At 37.7% G+C, this 19,147-nt stretch overlaps 1 protein-coding gene across 3 annotated transcripts in view; it reads right to left on the reverse strand.

Annotated features, from left to right (window-relative positions):
• The window catches only part of PARD3B (par-3 family cell polarity regulator beta), a 391,325-nt gene that overhangs the window by 269,538 nt on the left and 102,640 nt on the right, over positions 1 to 19,147 (reverse strand). For all 3 annotated transcript variants that reach the window (XM_058028158.1, XM_058028157.1, XM_058028156.1), the window contains exon 3: positions 7,347 to 7,515. In XM_058028158.1, coding sequence (XP_057884141.1) covers positions 7,347 to 7,515 — 169 coding nt within the window. The remainder of the gene's footprint in view (positions 1 to 7,346; positions 7,516 to 19,147) is intronic.

The raw sequence follows: 19,147 nt of genomic DNA on the forward strand, positions 1-19,147 counted from the left end.
TCATTTTCTACCTGAAATACACATTTTGCCATATTGCCTCAGAGCTAATATACCACAAGTACTGTACAGAATTATAAACATACTCTCCTGTCTTGCTCAGCACCAAAGGGTACTGACAAAGACTGACCTACAGTTTTGAAGTATGATATCATACTACAGCCTCTCAAAACCCTCAGCTGCAAATACTTAGCTAAGTGGGTTAGTCTTTTTCTTTTTAAAAGATACTACCTCTAAAATCAGCTATGCATCATATTACAAAAAATACCAACAAAACCAGCAACATCACAAAATCCATAAAAACGGACAAAATCTGAGTAAAAGCACTGACATCACACAGAGTGTGTCAAAAAGCACCGTTGACTTTTATAACGGAATTTATTCCATCATTTTAAGTCCCATTCATTACCTTCCCCAAAACCTTCCCCAAGGCAATAAAAGGCCGGAAATCAACATCCCAGCTAGAGAGCTACTGCACAAAAGTGTCTAACTTGCGATGGAAAAATATTTTTCTCTCTAGTTAACATATTTTCATGGAGATACCCGTCTTACTCCATAGTAAGGCATATTAAACCAAGTCCAAAGGGAACAGAGACAGGCAGAATAATTGATGAGGAACAATCTTTTGGGAAATCAGAGACAGAAGGGCTATTAAAAAGAGAAGAGATACTTTAGTAACAAACTATGCACATAAATTTATTACCTACCCTAGCACTAAATTCCTGGTTACAGTGACAGGAAGGAAACACTGGCTTGTTTTGTAAACAGGCAGCTCAAAGACAGAAAAACACATGGAAATTTTATATACATCTTTACAGAAACCATTAATGTATTATTCTGCTGCAATACAAAGATAAAGCAAAACTCATTTCCATGAATCAAGGACAACTAAATAAGACCAAGCTTAAGTCATGAGGTCAAAATATACCAGACTTTCCCTCTGACTGAAATGAAAAGTTATCTTCAAACCTTTAGCTTGCCTGAGAACAGAAACAATTTGTTTTAGAAATGCAAGTAGACTTGAATTTATCATCACAATTCTTTTAAAGCAGATTACACTGGATGCCACAGAGGAAGAAAATCTATCAAGTACAGTGTCATCCTCACAACGCCTATGGCGAACAGCAGAGAACAATACTTGATATCATTACCATGAGAGGAGCCACCCAGTGCACTGAAAGAGAACACAGCCATATTTCCTTAAGGAAATCAGCAGTATTCCCTCAATCCACAGAAAACAGCATGTTCTTCCATAATGCATTTATTTTGAAAAGTACCAATTTCAAAATGTCAGTTTTTCCAGGAGATCTTACAGGACAGAATTGTGACTTGAGTACTGTACGCTCCAATGTACTGACAAACATCAGAATGCTCAGCCAATAAACTGACATTGCAAGATTAAGAAGAAAAGGGTGGCTTTCATGCAAGAAAAAGCATCTTTGCTATTTACTCTTGTATGCTATACATAAGGCATTAACAACATTTGGTTCATCAGGTTAATAGTTTCACATTGTATGTTTTCACAGATTTTAAAAATACATAATAATGTAGTTTTCTCTGTATTTAAAAACACGTATCTGTGTTTGTACAGATCTGCGTATCTGTAGTATCTCAACTTCAACTTGAAAGAGGACTAATCAAATAAATGTTGTTTAAAATGCCCCCAAGCCCCGTTACAATGCTTCCACTTCAAAGAAGATGAGAAAGAAAAGAAATTCCTTCCGAGCTCTGAAGTTACACAGAAATTGTCAACATCCATACCCTGGAGGTAACAATTTAATCCCTGTCAGGCCTATCAGGGCAGAAACTTCCAAAAACTCAGGGAAGAAACCTTCCCTTCAATTCCCTTAGACTTCAAACTAAGACAGTGTCAATGAAAGCACCTCTGCTGACTGACTTAGCAACCCAAACACACAGGGCAAACCAAAGTGTTTTAAACAATCCCATGAAGCAAAATTTAAACTAGAAAAACCCCAAAACCACAGGAAAACATTATGCTGAGTATATTCTCTGTCTGAAGCACCTTCAAGGCAATTCCATAACAGTGCAAAGTAACCTTTCCCAAATGTCAAAATGACACGGCCAGAACACCATCAATTGCATCAAAAATGGACCATGAAAACCTTCTAGGCTTCTACTCTTATTATCCCACACTAACTAACCCTTCTGTGGGTTGAAACATTCCCAGAAATCTCTGTCTTCAGGGGAAAAAATGTTCATTGAGAAGATGCTACATTAAATGTCCAAAACCGAAAGAACTGATTGCCCAAAAGCACAAATGCCTGCATGTAGCTTTTACTCCAACTACCATTAGCATTTGTAAGCTTATTTTAGGAGAGACTGTAATCAGTCATTCCAATCATTATTTTCACATAAGTCTTCCACTTGCCTGGACCACTGATCAGATGTGCAGACATGTACCTATAAAAGGAGAAAATCTCAGGGATTTGCTACAAAACAAAGTCATGCAAAATTTGAAATACTGAATTAAGACCTTTCAACGGCAAAATCAAGACACTGCCCGATTCAACAGTAAAAGTTTGCAAAGGGAGAAGTTAACTCCTGTAGTTTACAAGAGTATTTTTTAACCTGCTATCAGTAACTGAGGAATTATTTCTTTATCTAAACTCAACTTTAAATGAAGTTACTTGTTAACACTAGTAAAGGTATCAATCGATTAAGTGCATAATTTTATTGTAATTACCAACAAAGTAATTTAATTGTCTCTGCCAGACAGTACTCAGAAAACAGCTTCAGATTCTTCAAACCAATTCCCAAATAAAGGGAAAAAGAATAAATAAAGCAACTGACAAAAAACAAAAACAATCATGGAGATGCCCACTTTACCCTTACTTTTTCCACATCTTAGTTTTCAAAATCAACGAGCATCTTTGAATGCTGCATGTCTTCTTCTGGACAAAATCCTGACTACTTAACACCAAGGAGATGAGCAAGACAAAAGCAACAACTAATTTTGTGTGTACTCAACCATCATTTACCAAATGAAGCAAACAAAACACTGAGCCAGTCATGAGGGCATTTCCAGCTTAGAGTGACTTGCCCATAAAACGGATCCTCCATAAATAAATTAGTGTTCTCTCCTTCCTGCCCATATGGACTGAAAAGGAAAAAACAAATTGACATAATGAAAATAAGTCCCCCCCTTCCTGTTCCACAACCCACCATGTGGAGAAAACCACTAGAAAACAACAGTAAACTATGAGGTACAAAAGGGAAACAGGAGCACTACTGGCACGCTTACAGGTGCACGGAAAATTAAAAGCCAGTTAATGAGGGCCATAATCTCTTTCCCTGGGATGTGTGTTACCTTACACCCACCATGGGCTGAAGTCATGCAGCTACAACGTATTCAACACGCTGTGAATTTCACTGCTCATTGCAGGGTTTTGTCTATACACAGTTTTATAACTCAGAAACGTGGTACCAAAAAAAGACAGTGAAGAATTTGTAATGGTATTTGGGGTTAGAGATGTTGAAGTTTATCTCCAATACATTCTTCAAATGTACATCAGCTATTTCAGCATTTAGTTGCCTGTATCATTCTTTGAAAACTGTTGTCATGGCCACATCATTATTGTACTCTGGCAAATTCTGCTCACAAGAAACAATAATACAAGACAAGCTCTGCTGCCATCTTAGCAACTGTCTCAATGCTCTCCTCTCTACAGAAATAACTAAATCAGTAGATCAATTTCTTCCCTGTTTCAAACAGCTGCCTGAACACATTAAACAGTTGTGTGCTTCTCTAAATTTTGTCATATATATTAGCAGGTGCTTTATACCATTTGTATTGTAGCATGAAATGTTTTCTTTACCCGAGTGCAGATTCTGTCAAATTGGGATTTTCGCTTTTTCACTATTAAAAGACACTGTCAGCAACAGCAGCTGATAATCCAGTGATGTGTGGCAGGGAGGGAGGCACTTAAATCTGTTTGCACCTCCCCTCGTGTTATGGACGCAGAAGATGCCATGTCCAGGAACACTTGAAGTATTCCTGCAATTTTCTTAAATTAAACATAAGAACCCACTATTACACTTGTTTGGGAACAAAGCTAGCTTTAAAAGTAGAGCAGTGTTTATTTCAGGGAAAAGAAAACAAATAGCTGAATAATTTCCTGAACTGTTTTAAGGAAATACATACTAAGAAAGTAATTTGATATTAAGTAAATTAAATTTACTTTTTTTCTCTAAATTTTTGCCAATATATGAAAGCAATGTAAAATATAAGGTTATTTTAGCTTTTGAGTGAAATATAAGATTGTTTTTAGTCTGGCTTACTTTCAGAGTTACAGATGATAAAAGGAAAAATAAAAGGTAACCAACTACATTATGGAAAATCTATGATTTCAGACAGGCAAGCCGATTGCTATTCTAGAATAACAGACAGAAAAAAACCCTCAAAGAAGTAAACATACAATAAAAATACCAAAAAAGTAAAATTATTGCCATCTCTATCTAAACAAGAAGGGTTTTAAGATTTGGTATAATACACAGTTAACCTAACTAGGTCACATATACAATTTGTAAAAGACGGAAACGTTTTAAGGCAGTATCTCATGTGTCTGTTCTAATCCAGTGGCAATTCTCTCACATCTTACAACAGTAGTGTTTAGTTTCACGTGCTTATTAAGCACCAAGCACTAAGTATTACATAAGCAGATCATTAGCCAGGCATTGTTTCTACATAAAAACATGGATCTGATTTCATAAAATATAAAATATCCAACAGAAATTAACAGGCAAAATTGTTCCACAATCTGAGAATTCACATAACAATGCATTTCCCTCCTAAAAGCATTCTGGAAAAATACTCGGAAAGGTAAGTGCACAACAGTTCTTGAAGCACAGCTCTAACATGGAAAGCAACACTTTTTTCTACATATATATTCAATCACATCCTTGCTCCCAAAATAAGAATAGTTTTATAAATTAATATCATTTATTTCTGCTAGCAAGTGGGAGTCCATTCAATAATCAGACAGGAAGCCAGACTACTGCGGTTCATGCATCAATGATATTGATGCAACCAAATTGTCCTATTTCTTCATTTACTTTTCAATTTGCCTCTAATGGAAATAGTCACATAATTTAAGGACCAGGCACTTGCACACAAAAGACAAAGGCAAAAATTATGTCCAAAGAATTGTAAACCATGAAGTAAAATCCGGAAGAGAAAACAACTACATTTCAGAGTACAAACTAAGTTACAGGACTAACAGGTAGAGAATCTTTCACTTACCCTGTAAAATAAACCAATCTGGAACAGAACTGAGGAGACAAACCCACTACATTTATGATCTCTTATTTTAAGAGGGAAGCATCATTTTAACTTCAAATATATGTCAGCATTGCCCTGAAAACAAAAATAGAACCCTCTATGCTCTTTCCACATTATATTACATCTGCTTTATGCTCTCCAGCAGGATTTCATAACCACTAGCAAAATAACTATGTGGTAGCTTACTAAAGAGCTCAAGAGCTTGAGCCCTTAACTGCTTTACATGAAATTGTGTGAAGCTGAAGTACTCCTCTCTCCAAACCTCAACTTCTGTAACAATAGTATGCAAGACTAAACACGTGGCTTTTTTTAACTAGTGCTTACAGCTAGTTGGAGAACAACCTCTACTTTCTGAAACATGCTAAAATACGGTAACAGCACAATTTAAAAATATGCAAAAAATTAAGTGGCAAAACTTTTAACCACTGAACTTTAAGCTAAAAGCTATTCTGTATCTCACGCTTACCAAACACAGACAAATACATGCAAGTTATGTCAATAATAAGTCTTGTCTCAAGATATGAGTTCTGAGAAATTCCTGTGTGTCATTAAATATGGAAAAATATTTTTCTGTTTTAGAATATGGAAAAAAACAAGATACTATCCATTAACACAAATTTTACTCTAAAAATTCTCATGCAGCTTGAATTTTAGAATTTTCTAAAGTGGGCACAAAAATGAGCACAGACTTCTGTTAGAAGGTAAGTTACACAGCTTCATCCAGTGAACTTTATTTGGAATTTTATATTAGCTCACTGCTTTTTATAATCAGTGTTTTCTTTTAAAAATGTAATTCAAATAGACAAGTGAACATTCCATTTCTCAAGTAGTAATCAGACCACTCCATGAGAGTAGCACAACCAGAGATAGAACTTCTACCGTATCCCCAGATGCTTACACTCAGATTTTATTGCACAGCACTTGGAAACTGCCAGCAGCGCTCAGGAACACGGGCTGAGCTGGCAATGGGCACTGGTGGGATGCAGAGCAGGCTCTCCTGAGCAACATTCAGTTGCTTTACAGGCAGACAGTCACAGCTTTCACCTTCAATCTAGTTTTGAAAGCTTGTATTTTGAAGGTACTTAGGTGACAGCTCAGCCTACTCTCAATCCAAGAAAGTTTTTCAAACTGCTTTGTGCGGAACACACAAGACTCCAGTTGTTTACGACTGGAAACCAGTCTGAACTCCTGGCCATCCAGGCACACTTGAACAACACAGGGCACCAGAGCTGCAGCAGTTCATGCAGTACCCTCTGACATAAGAGGCAATCAAGCAGCAGCCTTTCCTAATCACATTCTGCTCACTTGTAGTCAGAAAGGCAAGGAAGCCCAGTTGTGCAACTTCTTCAAAGACAAAGAGCAGAACTGTTTGAAGCCAGCATAACCCTCTTCCCACCTCCCACACACAAAACAGGGCACTAGCTCAGCTAAGTGGTCAAAGTACTTGCACATAGCAGTTTTACACTCATTGAACCCAGGTTCCTCAAAAAAAACCCTGGGTTTTTTTTCAATGACTGTGGTATTTGAAAATACTTAGCAAAGGTTTCATCTTGTGCTCTTTCAGAGTACTATGATAGATTGTCAGCAATTCCTGGCCCAGCACAGGACATCCCCAAGAGTGCTAAGGAGCATTGTCTAAATGCTTCTTGAACTCAGGCTTGGTACTGGAGAATGTGTTCAAGTTCCCAACCACTCTCTGGGTGAAGAACCTTTTTCTACTACCTAACTTTAAACCTCTCCTGACTCAGCTTCATGTCATATTCCCTTGGGTCCTGTCACCAATCACCAGAAAGATCAGCACCTGGCTGTCCATGTCCTCCCCCAAGAAAGCCTTAGATCACAATGAGGTCTCCCTCAGTCTCCCCTTTCCCAGGCTGAACAGACCAAGTGACCTCAGACACTCCCCATATGGCTTCTCCTCAATGGCCCTCATTGAACTGCAAGGCAAACAATGGGACGCTAAAAAAAATCTTAAAATATATAAAATCAGATTACAGACATACAGAGATAAAGAAAAATGAAAGAAAAAAACCATACAAGATATACATACCCAGTTTTAGGGCAGAAGGAGTCACTTCAATCTCACCAATGGGCTGAAAGGCAGCCAGCTGAGTTGCTACCTCTGCCTCAAAGGAGTCTGGGCTGTTTCTGTCTGTCAAATTCCCATTGGTGCCATCAATCTTACGGGGACCTTCTTGTTCATCATAAATGGCAATCAGCTATCAAAACAAAAGATAATGTAGTTTATATAGAGTATTTCCAAACTTCGCTCTTTTAAAAAAACCCAAAATCTTATACTTCCTTTAAAGTACAAAATTAATGATCTTATTTCAGAACAGCTAACAACAAACACACAGATACCAGAAAGCACGGGCATTTGTGTTTAGATACATTGACTTCAATATGACTTAAGTATACGCTTCAGCACTGCCCTGTGCTGACATATTTCTCAGAGTTAGCATGCTACCATTAGTGTGCATTTTACATTATTTCAAAACACTTAGAGATGAACATGTTTAAAAACACAGAATAAAAACATAATTTAATTCTTGGGGGTAGAGGGTGTTATTAAGTCTAAAAAATTTTAGTGCTACTGACTGACAGGCTGCACAAAGGTAACACAACCACAGAAGCTGCACTGAGCAAGCAGATGCACGTTTTATTTGCAAGATCATAATAACTGCATTCCAAGGACAAGATTCATCTAGCACAATGACAGAGCATGAGGCCTCCCTAGCTGTCCAACCTATGTCTCTGTAAGGATGAAAGTTTCATGGTCCAGCACAGCACACACACACACATCCAGCACTTCTCTACCCGCCACATATCTGCCCCTTCCTCCCATCCTGCTCTGCAAGCCTGGACCAGGTACAAGTTTCTGAGAGCTGTCACTCAGTCACTGGCTCCTACACCACTCCAGGCTAATGGGAAGGCTCTGAAGTCTGCTGTCCAAGGTCACACCAGTGTGGCGGTGAAAATGATAAACACCAGATTAATTATTTTTTGCCTCTGTTAACCTAGTCTTTAACAAAGATTATCCTTCTGGTCTTTACTAATATAAAGTGACCAGACTGTGATTATGCAGCCTCATCAAGAAGTGACTCACACACATGTAGCTAGGTGTAAGTTGTATTAAAGTTCCAGTAAAACAGTTAAGCATGTTACAGCTCTGGGAAAACAAACCAAAATACAATTAAAACTAAATAGAAGATATGATGTTCTCAACTCTGGGATGCGTTGTACTCCAGAGTCCTCTCCAAAAGCAGGAGGAGGTAACAGTTCAAGTGTTTTCCCTACCCCACCACCTGACATGACCTAACTCTTGAGCCATTTAAATGGCAAACACTTTGCCTAAGGTGCTCATTTATTTTACTTTTTCTGCACTCCTTCAGATTATTCTATTGTTTTCCGAGCTAATCATGAAAAATACCACAACACACACAACTGGTTAGGCAACATCAAGATATACAGAGAAACAACTTTAAAGGATTGATTTACTACTTTTTATCTCTCTCTCTCTGTGTTATTTTAAGGTATACATATGCTCTCTCTTATGAATATATTAGTACATCAAATCTCCTCTGACACTTCCAGGAAGCGTCAACAATTATATCCTATGAAAAACAGTATACAGAAACAAACGTTAAAACAAACTCATTTGCCTAAGGAAAGAAACGAATGTACGAAGGAAAAGGAGAGAAAAATCCTGAAGTGCTTCTAAAAGGAAGAAACTGACATTTTCAGGTCTTCCACTCATTTATAATTTGGTTGCTAGAAATGTGTCAGCTCATATTTACCAAGACACATTTCAGAGACACACAAAAACCCTTATATAATTCGGTAGAAAACTTACTATCTTTTTCCATGTGGAGCCTGTTTCCTTTCCATGGCCATACAACTAAGTTTTCACAACACACAATTTGTTTTTTACTTGTCCAAAGCATACAGAGGATTCACTCCAGTAACAAGAACTCTCTTTGTAGTTTATTCCTGCACAAAATGTAAAGTACCCAAGTGTTCACACTGCATTAGTTATGTCCCAAAATTACATATAGCCAAAAAGGCTGACTGAGATTCAGATACGAACAGATCACAGCAATTTTCTCCAGAACCAAGAAGAAACAAATCAAAACCCCCATCTTAATGTATCTTTCATTTGTTTCTAAAATGACTATTCATGTTCCTGCTATTATGGCAGCTCATTCTGATTCAGTAAGTTCCACCAACCCTGTACATCAAAAGGTTTTCTCAGTCTCACTTTTGCAGTGGAAATTTAATTTCTGCAAAAGAGGCTGTTACTAATGAAGAGGAAATTGGAGATTGTGTAGGACTGTGGCACTGAAAGCACTTTGGGTAATAGCAGGATACAAAGTTCATTTGAGCATCCACAATGTAGAATGGACTAAATGGAACTCGGTTGTGATTTAATGGGAACAACTGAGTTCCTCAACCAGACCAAGATGAGTTTCCCCTTGGTTTCACACCATGGAAATCATACTAACTGCTATATTACTTCAGAATATTCTACACTTACTGCCCCACGATATTGCAGAGGCGAAACGTAGGAATGGGTTAAAAAACAATCAGACAAAGTCATGGAAAAGCAGGAAGAACAGTTAAATAGAGAGGTACAAGCACTTGCTCAGTCTTATAAATCTCCAAAACATGTAGTAGTATAAACCGGAAGGGCAAGCCAGGACAAACTGATGCTATAATCACTCTACCTCTATGTGCTTTCTGCAAGTATTTTCCACTGGTCACAGGCAGAGACCAGGGCAGCAGCCACGTGCTGTTGCATACTGTGGTTTCTAAGCACCACACCTTTCCTCTGTCCTCTAAAGTTCAAATGAATCTTGTGCAGAAATAATAATATAAAATTGTTTTAACAGGCAAGTCAGGTCACAGACTCCTGACACTGAGATATGGCAGACACCTTACCCATCTGCCAGCCCTGGGAGTCACACTGCCTCATGGCCACAGCACGGCCATTTCCCTGCACTCCCAGCAAGGTTGCTCCTGCTCCTCACCACGGTCACCTGTGACTTCCCCAGGGTGGGTGACCACATCCCCAGGCCTCCTTTTGAAGGGCCCCTCAGTGCAGGGACTCGGGTGGCTGGGCGCTGCCTCAAGGGCTGAGGGAGTCCTGCCTTCAAAGGCCCTGCACAAGGCCAAGGGCATTAGCAGTGCCCACCCCACCTGCAGAGGACCAGGTCAAAGTTTTGATTGCAATGACAAAATCCTCATGTCACTGAGGGTCCCTGAAGCACCTGCCCTAGCACTGGGTGACACTGCCCAAGAGCTGAGGTCACAAGTCAAACACCTTCCTGGGTACCTGCTCAGGAATGAGCCAGGTTGAGGGGCAGAAATCACAATGCCTGAGTGTGGGTAAAGCCCCTAGATCTTCACCTTATACAGAAGGATCACAAACACATGACTCGATGCTTCTGTCAGCTCTGCCTCTTGATGGACCTGCCACTCTGACACTCTCATTCACCAGGCAAGAAAGTTCAGCACATGGAGACGTGCTGGCTGCTCTCCTCCCAACTCCTGCAGCAGAGGCACGAGAAGAGATGACAACGCTACTTCCCAAGTGTACCCACGCCAGCACTCTATTTCCACACTCTGAGCCTGAGCACACAGGGCACAGCTGCAAGCCAACACCTGCAATACAGCCTGGCAAACAGCTGCAAAAAGATTGCACCTGAGCCAGACCACACAAGCCCAACACCTGCCTGAAAACAGGAAGCCTCTTACTGCTGACATTCTGTGAGTGACTTCTGAGAGAAACACACAGTTCCTTAGTCTACACCCAGGCACTATTTTGACAGACTAAAAGCAACAAAAAAACAAACCTATTTCTTTACAGTATGGAACACACCAGTAATTAAGTAACACAATCTAAACTCCCATTTTTTACAAAGTTCAGAAAGGAGATGCTACCATACTGCCTGTGGAGGTAGCAAAGATGTGACGCCTTTCCTCTCCAGTGAAATAAACTTTGTTTTCCAAAATTTTTGAGAGAGAACTACTCAGGACCACAGTTGCAGCAGCATCTTATCAGTAGCAATTCTAACACAAATGCACTGCTAATCAATCAAAGTATTATAAATATCTGCTTCAGCCTTGAAGGGAATTAATACAATTAGGGTTATGTAAATTAACAACTCAAAAATAATTCTCATAATTGACTTCTCATTTCCAGTACGGAAAATTCTTTAATTGGAACAGACTGCCAAAATCTTCTGATTGAAAAGAATTTCAGGATGCATTAAGAAATCCCCATAAACATATCAATAAAACAACACTACTGCTGGCAACACTAGTTTATTTTTACCAGTTCAATATTTTCAAATATTGAGAATTCAGAAGGTCAGCTGATTGGGGTTTTCTTAACACATCAAAATATTACTGTAGACATTTGTAAATTGAGCAATTTGTACAATTTTTTAAACTTGCTGTAGTCAGGCATATCTTTTTTAAAGGTTATTTAAGGAACACAAATATTTATCGTGAAAGGTATATACGTATTTCTGTATAGGTGAAATGGTTCTACAACCATTATTATTGTTATTGCAATATCTATTCATATCCTACCAGTTACACAAAATCAATAAATTAGCAAAATTTAGTACTTATCTATAATTTTTGATTACTGAACTCTCTTTACCAATACTGACAGTCACAACACAAGGCAGCAATAATCAACACTTCCACTTTATTAGCATTTTTTGTGGTATCTTATTACGAGACACAGTGATACAGCCAAATTATAACTTTGTATGCTGCCCTACAGTGCAGCTCTTCCAATACTTTATGGATATTCCAATTGCAAAGCTTGCAGAAAAGTAAAACAAGATTATGTACAAATTATGTGACTCCATTCCCCACCACAATCATTGGATTAAGATCCAGCAAAGGCACACTACAACCGTGCCTCCCTGGGCATGGGGAGGGACACCACACACACGAGAGGCATCACAAGTCCTTCCAAATTAATACTGCAACAGTTTTGTTTCAGTCCTCACTAATTAAACTTAATTAAACATAACTTCATGGAGTTTCAGAATTCTAAAGAAAAACATCCTCACCTTTGAAGAAATAGCAGCGATTTAAGGCACTTGTTTGTTAAGTCAGAAACAGCTGACTTTACACTGCCCTACACACCATTTTAAATAAAAGGTTTCATAATTATTTCTCTTCAAACTACACTTTTCACAACTAGATTATTGTTAATAAGGTTAAAACCTGTATATTTCACTAGCTTTTCTGTACTGAATTAGAAAATAGACACCACTAGTTCCCTTCTGACCCCAAACACCAGGCATTTACATGAAGAACTAAGGAAGAAATGGCAAAATACAAGCTTGTTTGCAATTAAATTAATCAGCTTTCAATTACTGTCAGTATAAAATCACTAAGAGAAGTTCTCCATCATAGGCTAGCATTTATACATAATGAAAAGATACAATTTTCAACAGCTGAAATTACATACTCAAAACCACAAAATGCAATTAAATTCTCAGCTTCTCTTAATTTTTTCATTAGGTTGGATGGAAGTTTTTCCTCCAAATTTCTTTTTTCCACATTCACTTTATCTAGATTCTTCTCTCACTTAGGGACAACCAGCAGCAGTAAAATTGTGGATTTATTCCAGACATGTTTGTTTCCTGCTCAGGTATTCTGTCCATGACTTCAAGTACCCATATAGGAAAAAAAAGACTTCTTTTAACCTTATCTTTGCTTCTGAAGGCCAGTGCTCCTGTGAGAATGGTTCTCAGTTGCTCATAAAATAATGTGGGTAAAACATGTTCCCTTTTTTGGGTTCATTAGCAAAAGACTTTTCACAGAAAGCACTGACTTTTAACAAAGAGCTGCCAGGAGTGAATGAAAAGCTCAGCGACTATTTCACTGAGCTTCATGGCATCAGGAGACGTGATGGCTTAAGCTACAGCAGAAACTGATGCTTGCCACAGGACCGACCACATTACCCTGTTGTCTGGTCCCTCAATTTGGGATCTGTAGGATTAATCTTGCATTTGTACCTCTGCATAGGTAACAAAGAGATACAAAGATACACAGTGTCCCCGTATGTGACACACTGATACCAGAACACAGCAATGTTCAAAATAACATTTAAAAATAATTTTTAAAATCAGAACTTCAATGAGCTATACTTTTAATTTATGCCCACAAGGGGACAAGAAGACTGAGTTACCATATGTTGAACCAAAAAAAGAAAAAAGTATTCACAAAACCACTGTAAAAGTTGCCACACTCTACAAACCAATTAATGTAAAATCAGATTTTATATATTACTTATGAAAGAATTCTGTTCAAATGGTTAAAAGATGAAAGCCTGGTAACAGTGCAACATAGAACTAAGGTAATTAGGGTACCTCAAAATGGATGAAAGCATTATTTAATTTTTCAATTTAAAACTTTCCTGGAGCTCTACAACCTTTCTTCAATATTCTTTCAAGGTATTCTTGTGGCATACAGTGATGAGTGTTTGAAATTATATTCTTCCATAATAGTATGCCTTGGAATTCCTTAAACTTAAAATAAAGGCTGTCAAGGAAAAACACCAATATACACACCATATGGCAAGCCTTCTTTCACACCTACATATGAAAACAAATTACAGATACATTACATAAAAGCTACAATGATTAGCTCATCTTGTTTATCTACATGCCAAAAAATGTACACCAAAGTGTCTTCCCAAAGACCACCTGACACTTCTCCTATCCTCATTATTCAGATTTTTTTGGTACTGTCCGAAAGCAGCCAAGAACAGAATCGTATTACACACATACAGACACTGGTAGCCTCTGCTCTGAAAAGTCTCCAAGAATGCAAAAATATTCAATAGGAAGAGAAGCAGCATGCCTAGCAGCTGCCAGGCCCAGCTACTTCAGGAAGAAGGGAAAGGAGTTTTTGAAAGGTTATTAAAAAAAAACCATTGCCTGATTGATAAGTCCTTCTATAATTCTTCTTCCTGTCCAACCTATTCCTTCGTGGGCACACGTGACTGTACTTCAAACAATGCAGCTGATTGGGTACTTAACGTTGATATTTGTGGCAAAGTTTGATGAGCCCTTCAAGCATGACTGAGATGTAATTTTTTAAGCCACTTAGTAACTACTTGAGAGCTGTTATGGAGATCCATAGTACAATACAGACATTCCTTGAAGGTTGACTTCGGGTAGCTTCCCTGGCAGATATAAATGCTAGTGCTAAAATGTCAAGGATTTATAATTATGATGGCGGATGCATAAAACACATAAAACAAGACTTATTAGGGTTGATTGAAGTAAATATACCAAAGGACATTTCTCCTTTCTTCTGTAAAAGATTCATGTTCAATGCTATTTGTAGCCTGTCACACTCATTATGCTTTCATGTGAAATAGCTTCAGAGTTTTGCTAGATAACAAATGCCCTTTGCTTTTATTCTTCCTCGATCCAAGTGAAAAAAAAAAACAAATTGAGGAAGGATTGTGGAATGCAAGACTGATTATTTCCTTTCTGCTTAACTTGAAACTGAGTACTTTCACCTATATGGACTCTACAGAAGATGAGCTAATTTTGGAGAGTCCATTTCAAATAGCACTACAAAAATGCAGATAATTAATACCAAAGACTGCATTATTTACTAGAACCATACTTGTCAAATGAACTTATTGGAATCCATCATCGAAAAGGAAAAATTTACTGCGCCATGAAACAAGCAAATACTTAAAAATAAAAGTGACATCTTAGTTACTATATTGTGAGTAAGCAGCAATGAATGTTCACTCTCATAATATTAATTATAGCAACTTCATAACATGAATTTTACCTTAGAATACTACTTCAATGCTAAATTAACTGCTTAGTTACACAGCAACACAAACTCCACCTGACAGAACAAGCATCTTTATTGAGAGAGAACCCACAGGAACTTTGGATACTCCAAGCCTCACACGGTCATATTGAGGCAGGGAGTGGAAAGCCAAATGAGGAAAGCTCAAGCTGCTTCCAGCTCCTACTGTGACACAGGCATTCCCACTCCTACTTTTAGCAGGCACCTTGCCTGGCATTCAGAAGAAATCTCACCAACCTCTTCCCATACCTTTCTACATGCTTATCAAGTCCTGAGCTGGCTTCAAATGACCTTTGGATTATATAGACATGTGAAAATCTTCAGAAATTTAAAGTAAACTGTGGTGAAGAGGCATTATACCACTTCAACTAAGACCAGAGGGCACAACTGAAATTTTTAGGAATTTGCATGGCTGTCCATACTCCCCACAATGATTTATGATGTTAAAAACAATTTGTATCGAGCACTTCAGCCTTCTTATATTTTCTAGATTACAATTTAATGAGGGTCCACAGAACAATTCAACTTGAAAGGGAAGTCACTGGTCTACTCTTTCACACAAACTAGGGTCATACTGGCACTTGGCTCAAACTTGAAGTTGTCTCTGGTTGCACAGAGCCAAACCAATTTTTATGCATCTGCAAGGATGAATATTTCACAAGTCTCTGGGCATCTGTTTCAGCGCTTGACCACTCTTGTAGTGCAAAAAAAAGTCTCATATGTTAACAGAATCTCCCTCATGACTATTTTATGTCCATGACCTCTTCTTTTCTCACTGTGGACTTGCGAGAAGGTAGGATGTAGTCTCCTCTACACTCTCTATTATCCTATGAAGTTCACTCATCCTTTCTCCCCAAGTCTCATGTTCAATCCCTGAGTTTTCTGGTGATCCTGTGCTGAGCTGGCTTCAAATATGTCAGTGTCTTTCTTGTACCAAAGGAGACCAAAACTAAATACAACAGTCCAGCTGTGGCCTCACAGGTGCCAGACAGATGGAATTGCTTCCCTTGGCTACTGTGTATATTTAGCTTTCTTAGATGCAAACCTCAGACAAACCTAGAACAAATTCTACCAAATTCACTTTCTTATTTTCTGTCTTGTTGACTTGACAATATGCATCATGTGCAAAAATACATTTTTGCTTTAGCCCTAGTGACTCAATGACAGCATATGAATTAGCTGTTGGTTTTGTTTAAACAGCTTTGATCTTTTTAGAGGACATTGCAGGATGGGGCAATGGAACTTTGGAAGTAGAAAAAAAAAGCAGTACAAAAAATGCTTGAATTGTAAAACCCATCAGAAAGTGTAAAACCATCTGTACAGCATAGCACACACAACAACTTCCATTAGTACAGACAGGCTTGATAAATCTTGGGATGTTGCCACACGTCACGCAGTTCTCACACTGTGTTTCTGTCTGTGCAGAAAAACATTTCAGTATTTACAACTGCCAAGAGTCCTATTCCTACTGATGCCTTGCTTAGTGAGACTGCATTATTTGCCCTGTCTCTGACAGTTTATATGTCAGGCTCTAGAAAGGCAAAAGTAAGCTTACAAAACTGGTTGTCACCTTGATGAGGAAAGGTCTGTCCCTAATGATAAACTAATGCTATCAGTCTCTTCTAGTTTGTTATTAATTCTGTCAATACACAGTATTCCTAGTGCACTTTCTAGTGCATTTTAATAAAGTATGCACAGCCCTTTGAAAAAACTAGAAAATAAATACTTTTTGCCTTTCACATAGTGACCTCATTTGCAGAAGTAGCATGACCCCATATGCTTCAGCACCAGAAGTCAGCTGACCTTCACCTCTAGCAATCATGTCTCCAAAGACAGCTCCTAAACAGCATCATGATGCTCTTATGCATAAAATTTGAGACAGAGGAACATGAGGAGAGGGGAGAGACGTTCAAAAGAAATGCAATGGAAGTATCACCAAATTTCTCAGAACGTATTTAGTAATTGGCTAGCTCACATGAATTGTTTCTCCACACTCATTAACAGAAGATTACAAAGTCAATCATTGTCACTCACAGAAGAATTGCGTATTCTTTTTCTTTTTTAAAGATGAACTAATTTATGAAGACTATAGAAACTGAAGAAGAAACCTACAAAGTTATGCAGTCTCAGAACATCAGTAACAGGCAAAATTGTGAAATATTTAGGAACTTTAGAAGCAGCGCAATGGTTCCAAACACAAATACATATTCCCAAATGAATTAACAGAACAGAAGGGCTAGAAAAAATTATTTTGACTTGACACTGTAATGCACCATTACTGTGAAAACAATGAAACTAAAAGTAACATTTCTAGAGATAGTCACATCCTTGGCAATAACAAAAACTCTTCAATAAGAATTACTCATTTCAGCAATCAGTTCGCAACAGACATCCGACTGCTGCCTTGCTCATTATACTCCTTAAAAGAATGATCTACATATTATAAATTTCAGTCATTTCTTTACCCTAACATTAGCTGCCCACAGCATAATTGCATAGATAAGTTTCTTAATTTCTTAATAAACAAACGAAATGTTGACATCATGTCCAAGATCCACAGTGAAATTAAACATATTTTTAAGCTTTTCTGAGCATTAAAATGTAGAATTCAACTGAGCAAAATGCTAATTGCAAAGTTAGTAGCAGCTATGTACATGCATATATCTGTTATGCACACCTTGGACATGAATGTGTTTGCAAGCAGACAAGACATCACGTAAATATCCTTCTACTACCCATGGAGTGATCCTTGTTATTCATATATGAACACATCCCATCAAAACAGAATGCACAATAAAAAAATAACACTCAAAAAATTACAATAGTAATCGACAATGTCCTTGGCCTTCCACAACAGGATAGGATCCAAAAGGTAAAACCAAAGGCTATTTTCTGTAAGTGATATTGTAATTGCTCATTTGGTGGATTTTGACACAAACCTCACTTCTAACGCTGAATTTCAATATCCTATTTAGTACACTGTTGAACATTTATGTGATCCAAAGTTTTGTGTAACATTTAGTTATAAAAATGTGGGCTGCAAGTCTAACCTCTGAGCAATGATTAAAATTATCTTAACATTTCTTAAGGAGACTTTTTCTGCAAGAAAAACATTGAAAGAACAGGGAACTTTTTTGTTGTACCGAATACACTGCAATATACTGAGCATTGTTTCTTACCTACCCTAATTAAACTAAAAATTTTTAGTAGATAATAAAAAACAGTGAAGAATTCATTTACCAAGATGTAGAATTCAATTAACAGAGTCCTATCACTCCAAATTACTGGTTTAATGTGATCCAAAGCTTTCCTTTTTGGGAAAAAATAATCTTCATGCTTAGGGCATAGTTTAATTTTGATTACACTAGTTTGAATATTCTGCAAAACAGTGATATGTCTTGGGAATAAATGATTTCAGACCATTCGGATCATTACTCAGAAATTTCAAACGTGATTTTTCAGAGAAAGCTTGTTCATCCATTTTCCACTCCTCATTACAAATCATTATATTATATTTATAAAGCAAAGCACTTTTATATAAAAACCCTCAAAGTGAATGATATACCAGGCTCCACTTTCAAAAGCAAGCTAAACTACTTAATAAACAACACAATGGGAAAGGCATAAAATACTTTCAGCTAATAGAAAATTCTCCTGAAATTTTTCAGTTGGCCTACAGCTTTCAAAATCTTGAACATCACAGAGTCATCAAAACTGAAGTCAAACAACCAGCTCAGTATTTTAAGCACCCACAAAAAGTGATCATGACTATTTCCTGACCTATCCATGCTGAGGTCTCAGCAGACCTTGTAACAAAGAATTTGTGTTTTTGCAGGTATACTGCTACTTGAAAGGATTCACAGGAGAAACACATTTGCCTTCCTCACTGCCACATCACCTTGTTACCCAGCATTATTCAAAGGGTCTGAAATACATGAATGTTTAAATTGTTAGAAAAGGCTAACAATATTGATTCCGTTCTTGGTC

The sequence above is a fragment of the Melospiza georgiana genome, chromosome 7, assembly GCF_028018845.1.
Source record: "Melospiza georgiana isolate bMelGeo1 chromosome 7, bMelGeo1.pri, whole genome shotgun sequence".
NCBI lineage: Eukaryota > Metazoa > Chordata > Aves > Passeriformes > Passerellidae > Melospiza > Melospiza georgiana.